General features: G+C 42.3%; 1 protein-coding gene across 1 annotated transcript; it reads right to left on the reverse strand.

Moving 5' to 3' along the window:
* Positions 1 to 1,696: 1,696 nt before the first annotated feature.
* On the reverse strand, positions 1,697 to 3,322 carry LOC132658952 (zinc finger protein 280B-like). The gene has a single exon (XM_060408492.1). It carries the CDS (start codon positions 3,320 to 3,322, stop codon positions 1,697 to 1,699), a length of 1,626 nt encoding a protein of 541 aa, XP_060264475.1.
* Between the last annotated feature and the right edge of the window lie 8,743 nt (positions 3,323 to 12,065).

Here is a 12,065-nt window from a genome sequence, read left to right on the forward strand (position 1 = left end):
GTGGGGAGAGACAAAGAGGAGGAGAAAGGAAGAGGAAACGGAGAGATTGCTCCTGGCATAGGTCTACAGACAGGATCCCAGCTTCCTGGAATGGTCCACAGAGATTGCTAGGTATCTGTGCCAGAAGTGGAGAAGGGGTGACATTCAACTGCAGGACGGGAATCAACTGCAAGAACCTAAAGAGGCAGCCAAGTGTGCTGATGTTCAGGAACCAATACTTACAGGGTACCACAGGTCTGTGAAAGAGCCCTTGGAGACCGCAAGAAAGAAGGTTTCCACAAGTATAATCACAGATTAGATGGTTGGATAGATTAGAGGAAGGATAACTCTATGACCTGATAATTACTGAAATACATGAGACAATTCTTGCACATTAGACTGTGTCAAGAAAGACGGAAACTCAATTAGTTTGATACAATGGGAAATTACACACGCAAAGAATTAGCAGTTAACTGTACTACATTTGTGTCTAAGGCAAGATAAGATACAAAACTGAAATCTTCACATGGTCAACTACGGTAAGACACATGTAACTGGAAAATGGAAGGAAGAGTTCTAAAAAGGGTTTAATCACCCTGGACTATTTTTATCCACTATATTTACTATTCTTGGACAACTCCATTGTAGCTTAAGGGTAAGAGAACTCAATTTAGCCCAATTCAAAAGCTGAACAGATTTCCTGTGTTTGATCCTTTTCAGTTACAACTATGGGTCCAGCGCAAATCAAAGTGGACATCAAGGCTCTTTTTCCTTTGGGAATTTCAACTTGCTTCGCTACTGTGCCTGACACAGATATGCCGACCTCATTGTGACTACAGGCCAGCCAAATGGGAAAGGGGACAGAATGAATCAAATTCCCCTTTTGATCACTCAACAGGAGGTCCACAGGCATCAGGTCTCATTCAATTAACTATCTCTGCTTCTCCAACTGCAGTCAGTGCTACACAGGGCCTGCTTCATGCTTGCCAGGGTCTCTCACCAAATACAGGCATTTTAATGGCTGGCTTCCTTGAGATGTCCCTGGGCTAGGTAAAAGCACTGTGAGACAGTTTTCCGTCTCCCTGGGCTCTGTGCCTGCAGTGAATGTATGCCTCTTCCTCAGCTGGGACAAGAAGCCACAGCTCTTCACTGATTAAATCCCGTGTCTGCTCCAAACTCACATTGAAGCTTCTCCATCAACCTCCACTGCACGCTTTCAGAGCCAGGTTATCTTAGATCAGCCCAAGAGGCACTTCAGAGAGTGACATTCAAATCTGGCTATATAGCGGATACTGAGATCTTCAAGGCATGAAAACACTTCAAAATTATGTTGCTAAAACACTCTACAGATTATATGTATAGGAGAGCTTTCGAACTTACAAGTAACATCAAATACCAAAATAGGTTCTTACTTTTCCTTTCTCCACTTCTCTCATTCTCTCTCTCTCACACACACATGCACACATCCTTTTTACATGTTAAGACAATTATACGAAAAACAGATAATAGATTTTTAAGTAACATCTCAATATGCAGATCAAACAAAAGTGTACTTCCTCTATTTAAAACAAAATCACATAAATTACCCATCGGTTTCCCTATATTTGATATTACTGAATAATGCTGTAAGTTGATTTTTTTGTTTTTAATGGGGTTTTTAACTTTGACTGAAATACTTGCTTCAGACTTACTGAAGGCAGAATTAACTATTTTTTTTTTATTTTTTTGACCTCCTCCTTTTAGATTTGGGGGGTGATGATTCAAAATCAGATGTGTTCACAGTAATGGATGCTACTTCCACCAGTCCTGGCTGAAGGGGTTCCAGTGATACCTGAATAACAATTTTTGTTTCAGGAGACAATCCTTCTAGCTGCTTAGGCTTCTTAAACATTTGATGACACTGGGTCTTGTGCTCCTTTTCCTCTTTGGAAGTTAAAAACTGTAGCCGACATTTGGAACACTGGTGAAAACTCTTTTCCCAGTGCCCTCGATGATGACATCTGTATGCTGTTGCAGTTTTAAAAATTTTGAGACAAAACGGGCAAAGTAAATTCTTAGTGTTACCATGGTATGCTCTGAAATGTGCATCCACATCTGCAAAAAATGATGATCTGTAACTGCAAATCTGGCATACATAGGGCATTTCACCAGGCTTATGATTGTCTTTCATGTGCTCTAAGAGAACCTGATCTGTCTCAAAGGACAACTCACAGATGTGACAGACTGCGGAGGGCTCCTGGGGCGTGTAGACACTTTCAAAGTGACACTGCAGCTGGAAGGGAGTAGGAAACTGGTGGAGGCAGTGCTGGCAGGTGGTGTGGGTTTTCCAGCTGTCACCTCTCTGCCTCTCAAGTTCCAAATGGTGCTTCATGTGATTCATAAACTTGACATTTTTTAGAACTTTCAAGCAGTTGAGGCATTTAAACGCCATGTGGGTCTTCGGTTCTGGCTGCCCAACTCCTCTATGCTCGCCATAGTAGAAGTCACGAAGTAACACAATCAGATTTCCTTCTGTGGGATCACCAATTTTGTTTGGACTTACCAAACTTGGAAAATCAGTTTCTGTCAGTCCATTTTCCCCTAAAGGTCTTACAGGCTTGCAGTGAACACTGTCCTTTGGAAAAGGTGTTGGACAAGGTTCTCCATTCTGAACATGGCTTAGTGAGGTATGGACACGGTCTGGTGTGCTTTGCTGAGTGGTCACTGTATGAAAAAAACCTGACGGGGAAAAACCTAAAGAATATTCCCCTACAATGCCATCACTGAATTTAGGCCTTCTGGGATTTCTGTGATTTGTTTCACAAGGGGAAACTCGCTTTGATACATGAGGACTTTTATTCATATCTCCTGCAGAAACTGCTGTTTCTACTGGATGCTGCAATGAACTTGTGAAGGTAATCAAAGAAGAACATAACTCCGAAAAGCAATCAGGCACTATTTGTGGTGAAATATTTTTATAAGTAGCTTGAGACGGAGGTTCAATAATAACAGGACTACCTGTTGTCCTTGATTCAGAGTCAGACACTGGCAAGACAGTCTTTGCTTCTGATGTAGGAGTCACATGACTAACAGGCTGTAATCTGTGAGCGTTACCTTTCCTGAAGTGACCACACCTTTTTCTCCTTGAATAAGAACCTGGGGTATCTCTGTTCAGTATGTTTGAAACGACTGGTTTTGAAGCTGAGCTCATCCCAACAAAGATCACGTCAGCATCTTCATTTACATGTTCCGCTCCAACCAAGATCATTTCATCATCATCATCATCTACTTGTTTGGTTTCTCCCTCCCTTTTCCGTACTTCTGGCTCTTGTTCTTCTTCACATAACATACATGGGAGTTCCATATTTTTAATACCTTTTTATTCTTAGAGGGTGCGGCCACAAGTTCCAGTGCTTCCTTTATACAAACTGCCACCTAAGTATAAACATACTACAGATTAGTTAAGTACAGAAAAATGGGCTATTTGATTATCTCCAAAACTCTAGAGTACTTATACACACCCTTATCTTACAGACAAAGACACTGAGTGTCAAACAGACTCAATGACAGCTGAAAAAACTATGACTACAAGTCTACATGGCTCTAGAATCATAGCTTTGTCGCATGTTCACTTTAACATCTTCTATTAAAAAAAAAAAAAAGAAAAAAAAACCCACCACTACTGATCATTAGGTGAAATCACTTGTAAAGGACGAGTATTTTTACAAAAGCACTGTTGTACAGCGTTTAGAAACATGGACTTTGGAGTCAAAGGAGATTGAGTTGCAATTCTAACTTAACCACACACCAGTTACGTCTTCTTGGGCAAATTTATAACTTTTAAATGTGTTTCTGTATCTTAAAGACAAACATGCTTATTTCTTAGACTTAAGGTTAACAACTTTTTTAAAAGGCATCAGCTATTCAATGGCATCTTGTTTTGTAGTAAAAATGGAAGAAAATGTATCTTAAATGCACATTACAACTGATCCACAAATTCTAATTTCATAAATGTTAACAAAGAAAACAGGTAGCAAATTCAAAGTATAATCTATCTATACCTAGTTAACAAACAGCATAATTCAATGTCACGCACTTAACACAGGCCTAGGAAATTGAGAATAAGCTCTCTTTGATAATCTCACCCCAATTCCACACTGATATATCCTAAATTTCTCCCTCTAATCCTGGCTAAACTTCAATCCAACAATGCTTCCTCCTTTATGCCACACGTCTCTTCCCCACATAGCAGGCAAAGTGATGCCAGTCTTTCTCTCATACCAATATCAGACAGAGACATCACACAGACACACACAGACACACACACACACACACACACACCCCTGATATCGTTTATGAATACAGGTGAAATAGTCCTCAACAAAATACTGGTAAACAATATCCAACAGCATATAAAAAAGACTGTATACCATGATCACATGGAATTTAGGGAGGTATGCAAACTTGGTTCATTATAGGAAAGTCAATCAACATTATGCCATTTTAAAACAATAAAACAAATAACACACCTGCCTGAAGAAAAAGCATTTCCCTGAATCTAGCACCTTTTCATAACCGGGGTTAAAAGAACACTTAATAATTAAGAACAGAAGAGAACTTTCTCAATCAAAGGGCACCTGTAAAAAGACCCACAGCTAACATCATACTTAAGAATGAAAAACTGAAAGCCTTCCCTCTAACACTGGGAACAACACAAGGAAGTCTATTACACACTTTGGCTCAACATTATACTGGCAGTTCTATAACCAGAGCAATCAGGTAACAAAAGAGAATTGTTGTTGTAGTTTCAAAAAAAAAAAAAAAAAAAGAAAGAAAAAACAGCCTTCAGGATGGAAAGGAAAAAGTCAAAGTATATTGGAGATAACATACTTTTGTATATAGAAAATCTTGAAGAAAACACAAGTATTAGAATTAATAGAAAACAAATATTTTAAAAGTCAGCCACATTTTACACTGTAGCAACACATGTTGTTAAGTAAATACTTGAATCTACACGAGCAGTAAAAAGAATACATAGGAAGTCAGAAAGAGAAAGACAATATATTCTTTTGAATGGCTGAGTAATACTCCACTGTGTATATGTACCACTGCTTTCTGATACATTTATCTGTTGGTGGACATCTAGGTTGTTCCATTTCCTGGCTATTATAAACAGTGCTGCGATGAACACCAGGGTACATGGGTCTCTTTCAATTCTGGTTCCTCAGTGTGTATGCCCAGCAGTGGGATTGCTGGGTCATATGGCAGTTCTTTTTGCCATTTTTTAAGGAATCTCCACACTGTTCTCCATAGTGGCTGTACTAGATTGCATTCCCACCAACAGTGTAAGAGGGTTCCCTTTTCTCCACACCCTCTCCAGCATTTATTGCTTGCAGACTTTATAGGAATCAATTCTAATGAGATGGATGAAACTGGAGCCAATTATACACAGTGAAGTGAGCCAGAAAGAAAAACACCAATACAGTATACTAACACATATATATGGAATTTAGAAAGATGGTAATCATAACCCTGCATGAGAGACAGCAGAAGAGACACAGATGTATAGAACAGATTTTTGGACTCTGAGGGAGCAGGAGAGGGTGGGATAATTTGGGAGAATGGCACTGAAACATGTACACTATCATGTAAGATAGTTGCCAGTCTATGTTTGATGCAGGATACAGGATGCTTAGCGTTGGTGCACAGGGATGATCCAGACAGATGATATGAGGTGGGAGGTGGGAGGGGGGTCAGGTTTGGGAACTCATGTACACCTGTGGCGGATTCATGTCAATTTATGGCAAAACCAAATACAGTGTTGTAAAATAAAATAAATAAAAATTAAAATTAAAAAAAGAGAAAGACAAATATCATATTGTATCACTTACATGGACTCTAAAATATGCCACAAATAAACTTATCTATGAAAGAGAAACAGACTCACAGACATAGAGAGCAGACTATGTGATTCCCAAGAGGGGAAAGGTGGGGCAGGCACAGATTGGGAGCTGGTGATTAGCAGATGCAAACTATAATATATACAATTAGACAAACAAGAGCGTACTGTATAGCACAAGGAACTATATTCATAATTTGAGATAAACAATAATGGAAAAGGGTATGAAGGAAATTGTGTGTGCATATGTGTGTGTTTACATATGAAGGAAAGGAAAGGACAACAGTTGGCAAGCACGTACAGAAACTGGATCCTTGTGTGTTATAGATAGATTTTAAAATGGTGCAACTGCTACAGAAAACAGTTTAAAGGCTCCTCGAAAAATTAAAGAACTAGAGCTGACACATGATTCAGCAATTCCACTTCAGGATATAAATTCAAAAGAAGTTAACATGGGGTCTTGGGATATCTGCAGAGCCGTGCTCACAGCAGCACGAAGCACAACAACTAAGAGATGGAAGCATGGAAATGTCCATCAAATGTGATATATACACACAATGAAATATTATTTAGCCATATAGAGAAAATTCTGTCGCATGCTACAACATGCATGATCATTTCAGACATCAAGCCAAATGCAATAAGCCAGTCGTACAAAAAGACAAATACTGTAAGTTTTTACTTGCATGAAATAGCTAACACAGTGAAGCAATAGAAAGGAAACAAAAAAGAATGATGGAGTCCATGGTCTAGGTCAACGGGCAAGAAAAGAGGAGTTGCTGTTTAATGGGACAAGTGATGGGTACAGAGTTTTGATTTTGCAAGCTGTAAAGGTGTAGAGATCTGCTTCATAAAATGTAATAAGGAATTCCCTCGTAGTTCAGAGGTTAGGACTCCACAGTGTCCTATCAGGGGCCTGGGTATGATCCTCAACCAGGGAACTGTCATTCAAGCTGCACAACACAGCTAAAACAAGGACAACAACAACAAATCAACACTGTGACTATGTGTGTGTATATGTCTTAGTCACTCAGTTGTGCCCAACTTTGCATCCCCATGGACTAAAGCTCACCATGTTCCCTTCCCCATCGGATTTGCAGTGGGTTGCCATTTCTTTCTCCAAAAGGCTGATGAAAGTGTGCAAAATACTCAGCATGCAAAAATGGTTAAAATGGTAAAAATTTAACTTAGATGTTTTCTACAACAATTAAAAACAGAAAAGCATTTAACAACCAGGAAAAGAATTTGAATAGACATTTCTGACTCTTTGCAACCCCATGGACTGTAGCCTACCAGGCTCCTCCGTTCATGGGATTTTCCAGGCAAGAGTGCTGGAGTGGATTACCATTTCCTTCTCAACGGGATCTTCCCGACCCAGGAATTGATCCCAGGTCTCCTACGTTGCAGGCAGACACTTTCCCTTCTGAGCCACCAGGGAAGCCCCGAGCAAAATGTCAATCAGTCTCACTGAGATACTACTTCACACCCATACTACTTCACACCCAATCAAAAGGACGAATAATAACAAGTGCTGCAGAGGATGTCGAGAAAAGGAATCTTCATGATATTGTTGAGGTTAATTGCTATAAAATGGTACAACAACTCTTGCAAAAGTGGTTTGTCAGTACCGCAAAAATTAAATGTAGAGTAGCCATATGATCCAGGAATTTCCCTCTTTTGTATATATGCAACAACACTGAAAATGTTCAGTCCATGCAAAATCAGTGTTCACAGCAACATTACTCACAATAGCCACAAGGAGTACACCATCCACGTATTATCCATTCATTGACGAATGGATAAACAAACTGTGGTATATGCTCAAAATGGACTGCACGGAAGCCTTTTACCATATTCATATACCATATTCAGCCATAAAAATAAAACAAAAACATTCACTGCTATACAAGCATGAAAAAGATGAATCTTGAAAGTACACAAACGAGGGGACTTTCCTGAGATCCAGGGTTTAAGACTCTCCACAGGTGCCATCCCTGGGCTGGGAACTAAGATCCCACATGCCACATAGCTAAATAAATAAATATTTAAAAGAAAATATGACATCTGAACAAAGCCAGACACAAAGGTCACACATTGTATGTGGGAGAACTGTAGGTGGAAGACAAGCAGGAAAGAGAAGCGCTCTGTAATCCAAGTGAAACATTTTTTTCAGGGAGGAGGAAATGAACCACTCTGATAAAGGCTGTTAATAAATTAAATAAAATAACAGTTAAAAATTGACCACTGAGTTAAACATTTGAAATTCACCTGTGGCCTTGACAAGAGTGGCTTTATAGGAAAATGAGAGAACTCGAGATAACAAAGTCTAGGAACAACTCTGCAGAGGTCTATAACAAGCAAATATGAAATAAAAGCAGCAGAAGCAGGAGGTGTCACCAAAAGATGGATTTGTAACGACAGGTCACATTATAGTCAGTCTGTTTGCTGATGGGAACCATCCAGAGAAACAGAAACCTTAATCCAGGACAAAGAGGAGACTTGCTAGAACATCAAGAAATGAGTAGGTCTAGAACTGAGTAGATCAAAATGGAGTACATCAAGCCAGAGAGCACACCAGCTGGAGAAGGCAATGGAAACCCACACTAGTACTCTTGCCTGGAATATCCCACAGATGGAGGAGTCTGGTAGGCCGCAGTCCGTGCGGTTTCGAAGGGTCGGACACGGCTGACTGACTTCACTCTCATGCACTGCAGAAGGAAATGGCAACCCACTCCAGCGTTCTTGCCTGGAGAATCCAAAATAAGGGAGAGCCTTGTGGGTGGCTGTCCATGAGACTGCAGAGTCGGACACGACTGAAGCGGCTTAGCAGCAGTAGCAGCACACAAGAAGGGTACACAAGCCAAATAATTTGCTCACATTGACAGAGCTGAGATCATATGAAAAAAAAGGCTGGCATAGTGGATTAATGGGTATGGTAACCAGCCTTCAAGTGAATTCAATCTCCTAATATTCCCACCCCTGTGTAGTTCTCTCTCAATCTATCAGAGGGTAGACCTGTGAGACTAAGCAAATACACAAGTGAAGATGTGTAACATCTGAAAAAAGACTCTGCACTTTATCATGGGTGCAAGCGCTTTCCTGAATCACTCATTCTGAGTAAAGACAGCAGCCTCCACAAGAGAAGCCCCTTGGAGAGGCCCACAGAAGGAGGAACTGAGGCTTCAAGAGTACAGACAAGTGAGAGAGCTTAGATTCAACAAGCTAAGTCTTCAGAGGTTGCCAAGCCAGACAAAAGCTTGACTACTACCTCAGGAGAGATCCTAGGCCAAGAGATAACAAGTGGGAAGTTATTTCAAACTATTCCATTTTGAGATCATATGTACAACACAAACATTTCAAGTTCTAATACCATTCACATCATACTTACACACAGAACAGTTCTCCTATAAATATAGCAAAAATCACACACACACACACACACACACACACACACACACACACACTCACCCAATCCAAAGCACCAAAACACAGGAGTTGCCTAGCAGTCCAGTGGTTTGGTTAGGACTCAGCCCTCTCACTGCCAGGATCCTATGTTCGATCCCAGGCTGGGGAACTAATATCCTATGAAGCCACATGTTGTGACCAAAACAAAACATGCTGTGAAGTTCAAAGCTGTACCAGCAAGAGAAGTATACAACAAAGCTGTAGGCACAAGTTGCTGGGCATAGAGCTTCCTATGATCTTGTTTACACGCATGAAATGAACTCAGATGGTGCCTCACCCCCAACCAGTGGAGTTCACTTACTTAATGAAGAAAAGCCCTTAAGGGTACAGAAATGAGCAAGTAATCTCACGTGAACATGTTAAATCACAGGATATTTTCTCTGAATGAACCACTGGATTCATTCATTCATTTGGCCATGCTGTTTGGCTTGTGGGGTCCCAGTTCCCTGACCAGAGATTGAATCCAGACCACTGCAGTGAAAGCCCAGAATCCTAATCACCAGGCCACCAGGGAACCCCCACACCTGCATTGCTTTGCTTTCCTAGCTAAAACCTTAGGATATGTGCATTGCCCCACTTGAGCCTCACCAAGTGGTAGGAGTCAGCTCTACACAGCTTAAGACCCATGGTGCTCTTACTTTTTTTTTCTTTCAAGAAGGCAGGGGAAAGCAAGCCACCCTGCCTGTTTTTAAGCTTGCCACTCAGAAAGCTGCAAACCTGAAACCATGATGGCCCTGAAGTCAGCACCCGCAATCAGGGTCAGGTAATCCCCAATCAGGAATACTCTCTCTCAACAGCAACGTGTCAGCCGACGAATGAAAGGAGAAAAACGCAAAGTAAGAAAGCCACACCTTTGTCCCTGTTGTAAAGGTGTCTGTCACCTTACCTCAGGGGCCCACTGAACTCCTGAGCGCTTGAGACCTCCCAGGCAGCACACGGTCACATCCTGGGGACAAGCAGAGGAAACGGCCAGGGTGAGTCCCCTGTTCTGGGAACATTCTCTCCCCCCAGGCCCTACCTGGTCCTACCCTACGGATGCTGACCAGGCGTCTCACACTCAACCAGACCAAGTGATTGAACTCCTTTGCCCTGAGCTTCTTCCTCCCACCTCCCTTCTCTCAGTAACAAACAAACAAATACCTCATCTGCCAACTTCCCGAACCAAAGGCCTGAATCTCGGGGCCCCCAGGGACGGGGCAGCCCTGGAGGCCGAGGAGAGGCAGAGGAAACAGGAAAATGACTAAAGCACCAGGGCAGTGAAGAGGCTGCTAGATAGATGTTTTTTGTTTTTAGTGTGTTTTTGTTTGTTTGTTTGTTTGTTTGTTTTGCTGCTCCTGCCTGACTGTGCCTGGGTGCAGAACCGGGTTGGGTCGTGAAGATTTGTGCATCTGTGTTTAAATACATTAGGTTCCACAGGAGAGCTGGGGGTGGTGCCAGGGGCCAAGGGCCTAAGAGGCCCTTTCCGCGAGCTTGCTTGTCCCGCCCCTGGGCAGGAAAGCTGCTGGAGAGCAGAGCCCGCCCATACTAGAGAAGGGAGAGGGCGAAAGGAGCCTGAAGCCTGCGGATCCTGCCACAAGCTCTCACCGCCCTCACCAGCCGCCCCGCCCAGCAAGGCCTCCTGCGAGTGGGGACCCGAGAAACCCTCCCTTTAGCCGTCAGGCACTGCTTTGGCTGAACCATGCTCCAGTCCTTACCGGTCCCCATTGAGGGAGGAGACAGAACTGCCAGCAACTCACCTGCCCTAGGCAGTTCCAAGATTAACCCTGAGGAGTCGAGCCTGAGGGGATGAGGCCTCCTCAGGTCCGGGGCGCCGCCTCAGCTCCCCCTACAGGCCTGCGGGCTGCCTCCAATGATTGGCTGCCAGGGGTCGGCGCCTGCAATCTGATTGGCCGCGAGGCCAAGTTGGGCGCATGCGCGCGCGATGAGCCCTCCCCCCACCCCCTCACCCTGTAAAAGCACCCACTGTAGGCGTGGTCAGGCTGAATCTGAATCTCAAGAGTATTGGGTCAAGATTGCTCAGCTCACTAAACGCGAAGAAAGAAAAAACAGATGGCACAGTCGCCAGGGCTCAGGGCTGAGAACGGCCTCCAAGTCTACCAGGGGAGTCCAGTGATGGTGTCCGGCACTCACAGCCCTCAGGGGTGACCTCCCTTAAGCCAGTTCTTTGCTTAAGGAACTTGACCTTACAGTGGATCTTGGCGCCCCTCCTCTTGGAATTACATTTCAATCAAGGCAGGGCAGCCTGCCCCTGTTATTGCACTGTCTATTGTGAGCTGAGAATGAGCTTTACTTTTTCTTCTTCTTCTTCTTCTTCTTTTTTTTTTTTTTTTTTTAATTTTAGAGCTTTACACTTTTAATGGCTGAGGAAAACCGAAAAGAATTTTATTTTCTGACGTGGAAATTGTGTGAAAATCAGTTTTCAGAGTCCTTAAAGTTGGAACGGGGACTTGCCAGTTTCTTTGGTTATTGTCTATGGCTGAAAACTTAATTAATCGCCAATGATCATATTTGCAAAGCCTAAAATATTTCTTTTTTGGCCCTTCAGAGTCTTTTTTAAATGCCCCGTTCTGCTGGAAGTCTCCTAGTAGACCGTTGAGATCTCCTATGGGAGGATAAAGTTTTCCTTTTGTTACATTATTTTCTTCTCTATTATATGCATTTTTCATTCTTTACTAATTTCATTCCTTCATATCGCTATAAGTTTGTTCTGTTGCTCATCTTTACAACTTTTTGAGATAACTAT

This window comes from Ovis aries, chromosome Y (assembly GCF_016772045.2).
Source record: "Ovis aries strain OAR_USU_Benz2616 breed Rambouillet chromosome Y, ARS-UI_Ramb_v3.0, whole genome shotgun sequence".
NCBI classification, from domain to species: domain Eukaryota; kingdom Metazoa; phylum Chordata; class Mammalia; order Artiodactyla; family Bovidae; genus Ovis; species Ovis aries.